At 39.2% G+C, this 15,928-nt stretch overlaps 1 protein-coding gene across 7 annotated transcripts in view; it reads right to left on the bottom strand.

Moving 5' to 3' along the window:
• The window catches only part of LOC108716426 (protein kinase C epsilon type), a 224,538-nt gene that overhangs the window by 12,233 nt on the left and 196,377 nt on the right, over window positions 1–15,928 (bottom strand). For all 7 annotated transcript variants that reach the window (XM_041562500.1, XM_041562499.1, XM_041562501.1 and 4 more), the window contains 3 exons: window positions 12,866–13,004; window positions 9,269–9,457; window positions 2,045–2,191 (listed from right to left, as the gene is read on the bottom strand). In XM_041562500.1, the coding sequence (XP_041418434.1) occupies window positions 2,045–2,191; window positions 9,269–9,457; window positions 12,866–13,004 (475 nt within the window). The remainder of the gene's footprint in view (window positions 1–2,044; window positions 2,192–9,268; window positions 9,458–12,865; window positions 13,005–15,928) is intronic.

Genomic DNA, 15,928 nt, shown 5'->3' on the forward strand with positions numbered 1-15,928 from the left:
GGGACAGACTGACGGATCACGAGCACTGCCGTAATCCTAATACAAGTCAGAAAATAATAATAAGCAGAACTTCACTGTTGTGTTTTGAATCTGGACCCAGTCGGGATAAACACCGGCTCATTTTCCAAGGACAAAGGGTGATTGAATCGTTAAGACAAAGTGTGGCAGAATATAACATAATATAATATACAGATGCTAAAAGCAAAACATCCAATTGTGTTGCCAAAACATGAACTTTTTGTTTCTGTCTGAAAACACAGTGTAACGTTATGTAACTCAGTGTCATTATTGTGTTGCCTGGGGCTCATGGGACTTCCTTTATGGCAGAAACACAGCATTCCATTCTTGCTTTATGGCAGAAAATCTATATACAGATATGGGACTTGTTATCCAGAATTCTCCGGATCTGGGGTTTTCTGGATAAGGGATCTTTCTGTAAGTCTACTAGAAAATCATATAAACATGAAATAAAGCCAATAGGCTGGTTTTGCCTCCAATAAGGATTAATTATATCTTAGTTGGGATCAAGTACAAGCGACTGTTTTATTATTACACAGAAAAAGGAAATCATTTCTAAAGATTTGAATTATTTGGATAAAATGGAGTCTATGGGAGACGAACATCCCGTGATTCGAAGCTTTCTGAATAACGGTCAGAAAAATCTGTCAGTCTCACGTTACTACACCGCTGCTTGGAAAAACTTGCGCCTAATGCAGCCTCCATGCATCTTCCAACGAGGTACAAACTGCCAGCCAAAGGATTTCATGATGTTGTGTTAGAACAGATCCTGACCAAATCTAAGCTTAAAGGGGTGGTTCACCTTTTAGTATGTTATAAAATGGCCCGTTTTAAGCAACTTTTCAATTGGTCTTCATTAGTTATAGTTTTTGAATTATCTGCCTTCTTCTGACTCTTTCCACCTTTCAAATGGGGGTCACTGACCCCATCTAAAAACAAATGCTCTGTAAGGCTACACATTTATTGTTATTGTTACTTTTTATTATTCCTCTTTCTATTCAGGTGTCTCCTATTCATATTCCAGTCTCTTATTTAAATCTGTGCATGGTTGTTAGGGGAATTTGGACTCTAGCAACCAGATGGCTGAAACTGGAGTTGCTGAATAAAAAGCTAAATAAGTCAAAAACCACAAGTAATAAAAAATGAAAACCAATTGCAAATTGTCTCAGAATATCCCTCTCTACGTCATACTAAGAGTTAATTTAAAGGTGAACTTATAACAACTATAACATGACATAACACAATGAAGTGTGTGCATAGGTTCATTTTAGGGGCATATTTATCAAGGGTCGAATTTCGAATTGAAAAAACTTCGAAATTCGAATTCAAAAAGACCAACCGAAATTAAGTTAAAGTTTTTTTGGGGTCGAATAGGTCAGTTTTCGATCAAATAGGTCCGTATTCGAATCTTTCTAATCAAATTAATAGCGCAATCAATTGAATTTGATTCAAAGTTCTAGGAGGTCCCCCATAGGCTAAAACAGCAATTTGCCAGGTTTTAGATGGCAAATGGTCGAAGTCGATTTTTTAAAGAGACAGTACATAATAAATAAAAAAATAAAATAATAATTTCCTTGTTTTGTGACAAAAAGTCATGCAATTTCCCTCTCCACCCCTAATTTGAATATGCAAATTATTATTTGCATTTGGTTCGGACGGGCAGAAGGATTCAGACGATTCCGAATCCTGCTGAAAAAGGCCGAATCCCGAACCGAATCCTGGATTCAGTGCATCACTAATAAGTAATGATATTTTATTGATATTTATTGCAGAAAAGCTATTTGTAAATGCATTTTATTATACTCATGTGACTTTCTCTACTTACTTCCCCCAAAACAGCAGTCCTGCCTTGCTTTATGGCATCTAAATGTTCAATCTGTGTATATAACGTAGTACTAATGACTTCGCTAATATACAGGTGCAGTTGTTAATTGTGAGTATTATCTCTCCAGCTCTAATTGTATTGGTGTCTGAGTGCAACTTACATGAACAGTCACAAGAAATCAAACATTTAAACATGACTTACAATTCGTGGTTTGAAAGGAGGCTTGATTTTCCTTTGCTCCAGAAGTACCCAATCGATTTCTTTGAAAAACGGGTGTTGCTTGATGGCTTCCTCCAGGCCCTGCGCGGCCACGCACCCTAATCTTTTATTGGGATTCTTTGTCATAAACTGATGATAAGAAAACAAGGATAAACATTGGTCAGTGTAACTGTGTTTGGCTGTACAGGTATGGGACCTGTTATCCAGAATGCTTGGGACATGGGGGTTTCAGGATAATGGATCTTCCTGTAATTTGGATCTTCATTCTTTAACAGGGTTATTTACTAAAATCTGAATTTATTTCATTATTTAAATAAAAGACCACAACCAAACTCAATTACCCGATTTCACCTTATTATTAAAAAAGTAAAAACACGATAAAATCGAGCATAAACCCGAATCTTACATTTTTTTATGAATCTCTCAATTTTTTCAAGCTTTTTCCCAAAAAGCCCAAATTTTTCAGATTTTTGCCAGAAGGCCTCCGAAACGGTTGGTTTTTCAGGGCTAATTCCAGCGAAACTTTAGAAACAGAAACTTTAAAATAGGATAGAGACCTCTGCCATTGACTAATAAACAACCTCGGCAAGACTGCGGATTCAGGCTTTTTCCTGCAATGGGCTTTAATAAATCTTGAGTATTAAAAAAAAAAAATAATAATAATAATCCTGCAAAATGTGAGTTTTACCCCAAAAAGCCAGATCAGAGTGTAGTAAATAACCCCCTAAGTCTACTAAAAAATCATATAAACATTAAATAAACCCAATAGGCTGGTTTAAAAAAATAAGGATTAATTAAATCTTAGTTGGGATCAAGTACAAGTATGGGACCTGTTATCCAGAGTTCTCGGGACCTGGAGTTTTCCGGATAACTGATCCTTCTGTAATTTGGAACTTCATCCCTTAAGTCTACTAGAAAATCATATAAACATGAAATAAAGCCAATAGGCTGTTTTTTCTTCCAATAAGGATTAATTATATCTTAGTTGGGATCAAGTACAAGGTACTGTTTTATTATTACACAGGAAAATGAAATAATTTTTAAAAAATTTGGATTGTTTGGATAAAATGGAGTCTATGGGAGACGGTCTTTACGTAATTGGAGCTTTCTGGATAATGGGTTTCAGGATAATGGATCCCATACCTGTACTACAAGAAACATTGAATAAACCCAATAGGCTGGTTTTGCTTCCAATAAGGATTAATTATATCTTAGTTGGGATCAAGTACAAGGGACTATGATTATATTATTACACAAGGGACTATTATTTTATTATTACACAGAAAAAGGAACTTTAAAAAATTATTAGGGGCCTTCGGTAATTCGGAGAGTTCTGGATAAGGGCTTTCCAGATAACAGATCCCATACCGTTACATTACAATGGACCTTTGTCAGCTGTACAGAATTCTACAGAACCATCTTCCGATCCATGGTTCTTATATAAACGACTTGTAAGAAGAATTATCATTGGCATCGTATGAAAGCGCTGATAACTGTGGGCAATGGGTATTTAATCTGCGGCAAATCCAGATCTAAAATTACCATTTTATAATTGTTTCGGCAACGTTAAATGAGTTTTAAAACTAAGCAATAAATTAGAAAAGGTCAACTTGATCGCAGAACGGATACAATGGGAAAGCCTCCGAGACAGAGGGAACCGTTCAGTCTTCAGGTCGGTTCCATTAGAGAGAGCGGTGCCTTAAAGGACTTGTCTGTGGTTAAGTAGCGGAGGCACAAGCCCAGCGTCTGCTCCACAATGTCAGGCACAATGTAAGGAAATGAAGAGTCTCAAGCCCAATCCCCTGTTAGCAAGACGCCTTGTGGCTTCCTCTGCTTTTCCTGTAGAACACAACAAGCCAGCGAGGGTATGTGACTCCCATCACAGCTCCCTAATCTCAACGGCTATTAATAATGTCTCAAGCAATAAATGCGCAAATCGGCTCATTTATTACTGTAAGAAATTAGTGCCTCCTCGCTTGTTTTTCTTTTTTTTCCTTGCATTTATTAATGAGTCACGGTTATGCAACAAAATGACAGTAACAGTAAAAGTGCCACCTGTAACCCATTTCTAATTGGGGCTGTCCGGTGAGTTTCACTTGGACAAAGCAGTGTAGGACCTCACACACCCTGCAGAATGAAAGAGACGCCTGGTGCACAAGGGTAGAGGCTCCGCCACCTCACAATAAGGTACAACACAAAAAAATCCGATGGCACACAGGACTGCAGGAAATCTTCCAAATTTTATTTCAAAGCGGAGAGCAAATGCAACGTTTCGGGGAATAAAACCCCTTTGTCAAGCAATGTTGACAAAGGGGTTTTAGGGTAGGGACACACTGGGCGATTTGGGGAGATTTAGTCGCCTGGCGACTAATCGGCGCGACTTTCCACGACCAATCTTCCCCGAATGCCTCCCCTCGCTCTGCGCCTGGCTAAAATGAAAAATCGCCTGCGCTAATCACACGCGGCGATTCGTTTTCCGAAGTCGCCCGAAGTTTCCTCGTGAGGCAACTTCGGGCGACTTCGGAAAACGAATCGCCGTGTGTGATTAGCGCCGGCGACTTTTCATTTTATCCAGGCGCAGAGTGAGGGGAGGCATTCCGGAAGAAAAGTCGCTGCGATTAGTCGCCAGGCGACTAAATCTCCCCAAATCGCCCAGTGTGTCCCTACCCTTATTCCCCGAAACGTTGCATTCTGCTTTGAAATAAAATTTGGAAGATTTCCTGCAGTTCTGTGTGCCATCGGATTTTTTAGTTTTTCACTTGGACAAGACATAAGTGACACCCAGAAAATTCTTATGGTGGCCCTCTTCAAACCACTCCCTGGTTTTTAAGGTAAGTTGGAGATGCAGGGAACAGAGCAGAAGACATGAGACTGAGGCATAATGTCATAAGGATTCTGCCTAATTTGGGAGCATTAAAGGAGAAGGAAAGTCGTCTTCCACTTGGCAAATGTTAGGCACCCCAAGTGATTGTATTGATTTACCTGAAACCCCAGGCTCCTATCAGCAGAAAACTGCACCGGCCTGGGGTTATACCAGTGAGCACCACAGAGTGATCCTCTTCCATCTTCTTCTTTCTTCTCGCGGCTGCACATGAGCAGTAGAGTGAAAAGCCCAACTTTAACTAAAAAGTCGCTATTTCGTTCTACTGCGCATGCATCTGCCCCGGGAAATTTGAAGAAAGAAGAAGACGGAAGAGGATCACTCCGTGGTGCTCACTGGTATAACCCCGGGCCGGTGCAGTTTTCTGCTGACAGGAGCACAAGCCTGGGGTTTCAAGAAAGTCAATGTAATCACTTGGAGGTGCCTGAAGGTCCCCATAGACGCAAAGATTTTTCTTTGGAGAACGACCAATTTTAGCGAAATCCGACCAATCCGTCAAATTATCGTGAAGTTAGTGGGAATCGAACAATCGTACAGGAAAATAGATCAGGCCAGTGCAATCTATCTATATTTGCAGGGTCAAGCGGGCAGCTCCCCTCAGTTTTCCTGAAATGGTCTTTTTAGTTGATGGACAAATCAGACATTTAAACTATTGTTTCGAGATAATCGTGGTCTCACGATACGAAAAGATGTTTTACATCTATGGCAACATTTGGTACCCCCAAGTGGAAGAAGACTTTCCTTCTCCTTTAATATGTCTCCATCCATTTAACCAATACTGGCACAGACTTATTATAGATGACTAGAGGGCTCTGCGTGTTGTAGGGGGCAATGACTCTCAAATGATGTGGTATGGCAGTGTGTGGTCAATACTCCCTCTCATTTCTTTTAGGCCACTCTTGTTCTTTTGTAAATACTTTATAAATACAGAACAGTGGTCGGGTCTAAGCAAGTGCTACTGGTGCTAAAACCTAAAGTGTGGGCATATGAGTGGATAGATTATATCTAACCCTGATCACAGATTCCATGTGTCCTTCTTCAGGTGGGATCATTGTGTCCCCATATTAACCAACTACTATCTATTAGACCTGCCTCTGTGTATTATAGGGAACATTATACTATTCGAAATCACCACGGAATACCGCCACCATATAAAGGCAGACGCCTGGTTTGAAATAAAATACCAACTTTTCTATCTTTTTAATACGACTCGCGAGCAGCACCATTTATAGACGCGCATCTTACGGCTTATACACGGTGTATGTGCTTAACATGATACTCGTAAAGTTGCAAAACGACACCACGCCTAATAATCACTGATAATTTACTTTAATAGCATAATAAACTATAAATATTTCCATGGAAGAAATAAAAAGCTGCTATTTTATGCTGGCTTAATATCAACCACCCCCAGGTAACTTAAATAGGCATTGAGTCAGCCTCATGTTTCCCAAACGAATCCTGCGCTTATTTGTTCCGTACATCATTTATTGGATTAATCTCGCCACTCTCTCATCGCCTTACCTTCGAATAATTGCTGCATATTTAAATAGCAAATAATGACAGGGATTCTTGTTGGTACAGCATTATAGAAGAGGCGTTATTTCATATGAAATGCTTTGTCTGGAAACTTGGAAGCCTCTTTGTCTTTCTGTGCCAGAATCTTATTGGAAAACAAGTGGAAGAGCTTCCTCTCAATCCGAGTGGAACAACAAGCTGCCTAATTTGTTTGTTTGTTACTAATAATGTCGCTGCCCAATGTTTCTCTTCCAATGAAGAAAGGGGACTGAGTAATACATAGGAACAGGCGAGATCTTCATACATATATATTGGGATCAAGTACAAGCGACTGTTTTATTATTACAGAGAAGGAGGAAATCATTTTTAAAAATTTGTATTATTTGGGGTCTATGGGAGATGGCCTTCCCGTAACAGAGCTTTATGGATAATAGGTTTCAGGATAACTGAGGTAATAAGGTCTAGAGAAGCACAGAATGTTTTCAGTTTTTTAGCCAGTCTTTATGCTCTTTATATAGGGTCAAGACATATACAGAGTGTTTTATAGAGACTGGCAGGGTACCGGTGGGCCCCAATACCTGTTGGGACTTGCCATCTGCCGATAAGCCAGCCGCCCACAGCTACCACCACTCCCTGCCATCTTTAATAGCAAGGAGGGAGCGGCCTTGGCTGTGGGTGGAGCAGGAGTGGATGGGTGGTGGGCCCAGGGCACCCAAGTCCATCTCTGGAGACTGATCATCATTCATTTCCTCCTGCTCCAGTTGGGGATACAGTTTAAGACCCCTATAACATTCACATGTTTCATCTAGTCTATGGTGTCTTGATATAATAAAATACTACCCAGGATGGGAAGTGGCAACTACAGTAAATAGCCGGTTGAGTAAATGGTATGAAACCATGAAAACAGTTCTACAAGATGTCCATTCTGATGCACCACCAGCCTCTATATTAGGGTTGTCACCCACACTCGGCCATTACTTTAACAGCTAATGTTGGGGCTGATAATGCAAATATGAAATTCTTCCTCCTTTCATGAACTGTTCAACCCCCCAAAAAGCACATTTAAGCTCTATCCAGTGGCTTAACTAGATATTAAATTATTTTTCAGGCTGAGTTTGACCTGTTTTAACAATTTTTATTGAAATTGTATATGAATTAGGGCTTCATGGGGCCCCTATACCTCCTGGTCGAGATTCGACAAAGATTCTGCCTTTTTCAGCAGGATTCGGATTCGGCTCAATCCAAGTGCCTGGAGGAACTAAATCCATTACACACTGATCGAGAGCTGGTTTGCTCACAGCCCCCGTGTGTAATTCAAGTGCAACTAGGTAGACATATTACTTTTCCAAACTATTAGCACGTCTAAGTAGGGGTTTCAAGCACATGGCTTTCTGTGAAGTCTAATTAGATGTGCTCTCGGTAGCAGTCCATAACCAAAAGAACAATGCCTGTTTGACATCCCTACAAGCATGGATTGCTTTCTAGTATAAAGATATCCATAATATGTACAGTAATTCATCTATATCTGGGTAACAATACTCTACTAACACACAATTAGGAAAACCCATTCAACTTTGCTGTCAGATGAAACCTTCCCTAATTATCTCTGACCAGCACTACCTTATAGATCATATTGCACAACTTACTTTACATACATAAATCATCAAGCCTTTCCTACAGATGCCAATGGAGCTCATCAGGCAATAAACCAACTGGAACTAAGAAGATAAACACGCTCTCTGCGTAGCAATTTTAATGGCAGACCAAAACAGATTTCTGTACAATTCATGCAGCGTATAGCTCTACTGGTGATTGCTGATGCTCACCATCCACCACAACTGGGCCAATTGGAATTTATAGCAGAGATTATTGTATTTTATCATTAATGTACAATAGTCTGGTCCATTGACTAAGTCTCTAACGTGACAAGAAGTTATATTTGTTCCCCTTCCAATGACCTTTTGTCAAACTGCCAGTTGTGAAGGCATGAGGGTGGCGCTGAGTGGCTACCACCCTATATCTTCTCATACTATATAAATGATATAAAAACATGTCTGAATTCTCACGCACTGACCACAATTAAGCACGATAATAGTGTCCCTTGGAGACACATCCATGGTATCTATTTTCATAGTAGATCTTTAAATATTAATCTTTTGTCCGTTGGGAAGAAGAAAACATCCTCTGCAGACCACGCGTTGGTTTCTTCATTAACAGCAGCACACAACCTGATCCAAGCATCGCATTATCATGTGTGGCTTTGCACATAATTCCTGGTGTCAAGCAACACATGAAAGTCGCACACTATGAAACGTATTTAGCAATGAAAGAATGACTTTAACTCGCTCAAAAAGCATAACAACTCTTCAGTAGGACGTCATCTCAATGTGATGCCCCTAAAGGATGGAGCCATGCCAACTTGAAACCCTACACTACCTTTAGCGATAATTACATTGTATTATTATTGCTAAACAGCATTTCCTAGTCTACCAGTTGACTTGGCAGGCACCAGAATCTGTAAATGGCTGCGCAGATAACAGAAGCTGCCTTTGTTGTGTCTTCCCATTTTGCACAGTTCTCCATTCTCAGGTTTACACATCACACACACACACAAAAAAAATCAGAGAACGCAAACATTATGTTCCTTTCCCACAAGATGGGTAATTTATCCCAGGCCCCATTATCCTAACAGTGGCATTATGAACTAGGCTTGAACTCCCTTTGGGGTTGCTGTTCTGTATTAGTCAACTTCAGTTTTTGGAAAGAAAAAGAACAAAAAAAAAAACCAAAAAAACCAAGAGACTTACTGCTTTCAGAATGCTGACAGCTTCTTTACTGAGCCAAACTGGGTACAGAACATCATCGTGAAGGATGGATTCAAAGAGATCGTCTTCATTGTCTGCTTCAAAGGGAGGTTGACCGGCCATCATCTCATACATTAGAACACCCAGAGCCCACCAGTCAACTGATGGTCCATATTCCAACTCTTGAAGTATCTATTGAGGAGAAAGTTAATTTTAATATATAGTTAAACAATGACCAAAGAAGTTATATATATTGAATGGCTCCACTGAAACGATGGTTCCCATTAGTGATGTGCAGGTTGACTTGAAACCAGAGGTGACCTGTGGGTTGACCACCAGTTGGGTGGGTTTGGGTTGAAATAAGGCCAATGTTCGAGGGTTTGAGTTGGGTGTGGGTAAAACTAGGGAAGTACATGCCTCCACTGCTCTCAAAGATTCTGTGTCTTGGAACCAGAGGCATGCACAGAAGTAGTGTAAAGAGTTTGGTGCCGGTCCTACGATGGCGACATTTTGAGGGTTAGGGTCGGGTGTGGGTTGAGTTTTCCATGACCCACACACATCATTAGCTTCCAGAATCCCAGCATTTCACTAGTTTCAAGGAGTGAGTCAATGATTGGATATTGCATATTCAGGGACCAAACCGTAGTCAACTTTTAGTTGCCATTGGTCCACTGGTCTAAAGTCATTGGGTGAAATGTAATTTCACAAATAAATCATGTGACACTCTATAGGTTCTAATACAAAATGGATTAAAAGGTCACTGTAGATATCAGGGTTTAAGATTTAAGCCATAAGTGGTTATTATCAAAGAACAAAGTATCTACAGTCACTTCTCCCCATAAGGTCCCTTTGGGGAAAGCCAACAAAATAAATAACCAAAACTGTAACCAATATAATCCAAAAAAATTTAATAAATAAAAATCAGTTTTTGTTGCCCAGTTACAAATTTTTTGGATTACATTCGACCCAACTTTAGTTATTTATTGAAATGTAATTTGACATTATAATTTAAAACATAGACCTTTTATAATAATAATAAAAAAGGAAGTAATGGGAACTGTTATCCAGAATGCTCAGGACCTGGGGTTTTCCAGATAATGGATCTTTCCGTACTTTGGATCTAGTCTACTAGAAAATCATATAAACATTAAATAAACCCAATAGGCTGGTTTTGCTTCCAATAAGGATTAATTATATCTTAGTTGGGATCAAGTACAAGCGACTGTTTTATTATTACACAGAAAAAGGTAAGAATTTTTTAAAATTTAAATTATTTGAAAATGAAGTCCGTGGGAGACGACCTTCCTATAACCTGGATGTTTCTGGATAACAGGTTTCTGGATAACGGATACCATACCAGTACTTTTAAGTCTGCTAAATAATGATCTGAACTTTAAATAGGCTGGTTTTGCCTCCAATAAGGATTAATTATATCTTAGTTGGGATCAAGTACAGGTATGGGGCATGTTATCCAGAATGCTCAGTACCTGGGGTTTTCCGGATACTGGATCTTTCCATAATTTGGATCTTCATACCTTAAATCTACTAGAAAATCATATAAACATGAAATAAACCCAATAGGCTGGTTTTGCCTCCAATAAGGATTAATTAAATCTTAGTTGGGATCAAGTACAAGCTACTTTTTTATTATTATAGAAAAAAAGGAAAGCGAAAGGTTCTCCGTAAATACCTTCCACCCCTGTATATAAATCCACTGAACTCCAACAAATCCTATTGAATAATACCCCAGTGAGGGCAAAACACAACTCACATTGAATAGCACTTTTTATAACCAATTCATTTTATGAAGTAAAAATTCTTCATAAGTACGACCGCGGGTTGACTATAGTGATTTTGATAAACAAGTCAAACATCTCACAAAGTTACATTTATGTAGACGGGAAAAGGCAGTAGCATATATTGTGCCCTGGTTAATCTCAGCGCAGTGTTTCTTGGCACACTACAGGCTGTGACACACTCGAAAGTGAAATACACAAGAGAATGTAAAATATCCGCTTGAGAATGAATAAGTGTGAGCTCTGGAGTCCTTGGCTGAAACGCGGCTTCATTTGAGCGGCTTTTGTTCGACAGAATGAATTGAAATGACTGAGCTCAAGTTTTTAACTTGAAAAAGAAATTAAAAAAAATGGAAACCAAATTAAAGAAGTTAAAAAATAATATGTTTTTGTTTAAACAGGGCATTACAACTGCACAATGCAGTGCAATTAAGGAACTTGTGTTTTCTACCATCGATTATCCAAAACCTGACCAGGAATGGGATCCGTTAGCCGTAAATAGGATTCGGTTTGGGATTCGGCTTTTTTCAGCAGAATTCGATTTCAACTGTATCCTTGTGCCTGGCGTAACCAAATACGAATCCTAATTTGCATATGTAAATTAGGGGCTGGTAGGGAAATCACATGACTTTTCGTCACAAAAGAAGAATTTCTTCCACTTTTTCCTTTCCTGACCCTAATTTGCATATGCAAATTTCACCAAGAATTCGGCCAAGTCCCAAATAGTGGATTCGTTTGCATCCCTAGCCGTAAAGCTCCAAATTACAGGAAGGCCATCTCCAATAGACTAAATTTTCATCAAATAATCCAAATAAAAATCAAAAATGATTTCCTTTTTCTGTGTAATAATAAAACAGTCGCTTGTACTTGATCCCAACTAAGATATAATTAATCCTTATTGGAGGCAAAACCAGCCTATTGGGTTTATTTAATGTTTACAGGATTTTCTAGTAGACTTAAAGAATGAAGATCCAAATTACAGAAAGATCCCGCCCTTATCTAGAAAACCCCAGGTTCTGTGAATTCTGGATAACAGGTCCCATCCTTTCCCATTATTTTAAGTATTTCGTATTGGCAAACAGCTGTTATGTGGTGCCTAGTTCATAGACACATATTTCCAGGGAATTGACATCAAACAGTAATGGTACAGAAGTCCGTGGATAACAAGAGAAAGGGCCAGGGGTCAATATTTTAATTATTAACCTAATAGGGATTTATTTACAGTTCGCCTTGTTCTTTTTCTCAAAGTTTAACCCAGTGGAGCAGAAAGGCAGGAAGATTAAATGGCTGAAAAGTGGAGGGTGTTTTTTGCCTTCAAACACTGGACCTTTCCTTCAGCGTAAACCAATGGAAATCTTCTAATCTGGTTACGCGAGCGCCTCGTTTAGTTGCTTATACTTTCCTTGACGTGATCCTGTGAGGCAGTGCATTAACTGGTCTGTAAATAAGTAATTACTTTTCCATTATTAAATGGATGTTAATAATGATGTTAATAATAACAGGCCTTGACGTGTCGGCATAAGATGCGACGGGAAACAAATACAGTTGGCGGTTACGAAGGCCTTTCAGTTACTATTGAGATTCTGAAGTTAATATTTTCCTTGTCATGGAAACATAGAAATATTTATTTGTAATTCTTTAAGTATTGAATATTAATGGAGTATTTGCGGCGATTGCAAAGGGAAAACTTAGAACACACGTGCGCCTCACTAAATAAGATGATGTTATTGTCGGACGGTGGGAGGGGGAGTTGTATATTTAGAATGGCGGCTGCCAAACCAGATAATGTATAGAAAACACATACCTCGGGAGCTATGTAATCTGGCGTTCCGCAGAAGGTGGTTGTAGTGACGCCATTCAATATTCCTTCCTTACACATCCCAAAGTCGGCCAGTTTGCAGTGACCTTCTGCATCCAGAAGAATATTGTCCAGTTTAAGGTCCCTAGAGAAATATATCCATTAACAAGAAGATCAAGCTAACAAGCAGCCATATTGCATAAAGAAAAGGAGACCATTGGAGTTTTAAATGAACCCTAAAAAACATTGTTGCTGGATAAAGCAATGAAAATACATTATGTTTCCCCATTATAATGACATATTGCTGCTTTAACATAAACAAAAAACATCCATAAATACAGGGTTGCTTATGTCTTGAACTTATGGGTTAGTCAAACTAAGTCCAGAAATCTAGCCAGTGCTCTTCTGGTACAAGTATGGGATCCCTTATCTGGAAACTCATTATCCAAAAAGCTCCAAATTATGGGAAGGCCATATCCCATCAACTCATTTTAATCAAATAATGATGATTTCCTTTTTCTGTGTAATAATAAAACAGTAGCTTGTACTTGACCCAAACTAAGATATAAATAATTCTTACTGAATTAATTAAGGTATGGTAATAAAAATTACAGCAAAACCCCTCAGAAAGCCTCAGATCCCGAGCAATCTGGATAATAGATCCCATACCCGTATCTGGGTAATGCCAATAGACAGTAGGAAAATATAAGGTTTGGCCATGACGAAGACAAGATATAAATCCCTGTATGTAAATAAGGTCAGTTTTCCTTTAATGCCTGGTCTTTAGTATGTTTTTTATTTAGTAAAAAGAAAAAAGAAAGACATGAACCCCACAGACGAGCAGGTTTTGATAAAAAACAAACTTTTTTTTTCGAGTTCTCTAATTGAAAATGTCATCAATATAACCACTATAAAAAATTCATAGAAGTCAGTAGGTTATCTGAAAATAATACACTACACAACCCTTAATACACATGCAAAGTGCCCTGTACAGTAGAACCAGCTATGGAACATTCCATGAAGTCTACTATATCTCGACTGGAACAAGAGCTTCATGCAGTGGAGAAATGATAATGTAATTTCTCTACTCATTTGCTTTCCTTGACTACTAAGAATTTTAATGGCATCACATCAAACACTGTTGTATTAAGGTGGCCATACACGGGCAGATAACGTTGCCGATATCGGTCCTTTAGACTAACTCGGCATTTTATCTGCCTGTGTATAGGGGCTTCCGTCGGGTCTTCCTGATCGATATCTGGCCACGATATCGATCGGGAAGGTTTCTTTTTTCGGCGACTGAAACGTCGAAGCCCATTGCTCCCTGTAGTAATCCGATTGTTTTGGCCCTAGGGCCGAATGTTCAGATTACCCAATCTAATCCTGCCGTTGGTGGGCATATCGGGGAAAAGATCCATTCGTTTGGCAAGATGAGTGGATCTCCTTGTGTATGGCCAGGTTTAGACTTGGATTTACATACCTTATCAATGGAACATCAACAGCCCACTCATAAACATTACATATATAAATTTATATGACATCAATTGCTAACTTATTTGGAAGGATGATTTTCAATGCGGCGCCAAATATGGAAGAAGAAAATATCAGAATTTGGTTATCGCTATAGCCATCCATAAGATCAGGGATCCCCAACCTTTTGAACCCATGAGCAACATTCAGATGTAAAAGGAGTTGGGGAGCAACACTAGCATGAAAAATGTTCTTGGGGTGCCAAATAAGGGCTGTGATTGGCCATTTGGTAGCCCCTATGTGGATTGTCAACCTACATTGAGACTCTGTTCGGCAGTGCACCTGATTTTTATACAACCAAAACTTGCCTCCAACCCTTGAATTCAAAAATAAGCCCCTGTTTTGAGGCCACTTGGAGCAACATCAAAGGGGTTGGAGAGCAACATGTTACTCACGAGCTACTGGTTGGGGATCACTGCCTAAGATGAACTATTAGGTGAAATGATTACAAATGGATCAGGATACCCTGACATCATGCCAGCATGGTTTTATGCGTAATAGATCTTGCCAGACTAACTTAATTTCTTTTTACGAGAATGTAAGAAGAGACCTCGATTCTGGGATGGCAGTGGATGTGATTTACTTAGACTTTGCTAAAGCATTTGATAAAGTGCCACACAAAAGGTTACTGGTTAAATTAAGGAATGTTGGCCTGGAACATAGTATTTGTACCTGGATAGAGAACTGGCTAAAAGATAGACTACAAAGAGTGGTGGTAAATGGAACATTTTCGAATTGGACCAGTGTTGTTAGTGGTGTACCGCAGGGCTCTGTACTAGGTCCCTTGCTTTTCAACTTGTTTATTAATGACCTGGAGGTGGGCATTGAAAGTACTGTTTCTATTTTTGCAGATGATACTGGTTGGGGATCACTGCCTAAGATGAACTATTAGGTGAAATGATTACAAATGGATCAGGATACCCTGACATCATGCCAGCATGGTTTTATGCGTAATAGATCTTGCCAGACTAACTTAATTTCTTTTTACGAGAATGTAAGTAGAGACCTCGATTCTGGGATGGCAGTGGATGTGATTTACTTAGACTTTGCTAAAGCATTTGATACAGTGCCACACAAAAGGTTACTGGTTAAATTAAGGAATGTTGGCCTGGAACATAGTATTTGTACCTGGATAGAGAACTGGCTAAAAGATAGACTACAAAGAGTGGTGGTAAATGGAACATTTTCTAATTGAAAACCAGGCTTGGAAGTAGCTGGAGGAGTTGAATGCACCCTAAAGAAAAAAGGAAAAGTAAGTGGTGTGCCGAAGAATATGTATGCAGGCATTTTCTAATTGGACCAGTGTTGTTAGTGGAGTACCGCAGGGCTCTGTACTAGGTCCCTTGCTTTTCAACTTGTTTATTAATGACCTGGAGGTGGGCATTGAAAGTACTGTTTCTATTTTTGCAGATGAGACTAAATTGTGCAGAACTATAGGTTCCATGCAGGATGCTGCCACTTTGCAAAGTGATCTGTCTAAACTGGAAAACTGGGCAGCAAACTGGAAAATGAGGTTCAATGTTGATAAATGCAGGTTAT

Source organism: Xenopus laevis, chromosome 5L (assembly GCF_017654675.1).
Source record: "Xenopus laevis strain J_2021 chromosome 5L, Xenopus_laevis_v10.1, whole genome shotgun sequence".
NCBI lineage: Eukaryota > Metazoa > Chordata > Amphibia > Anura > Pipidae > Xenopus > Xenopus laevis.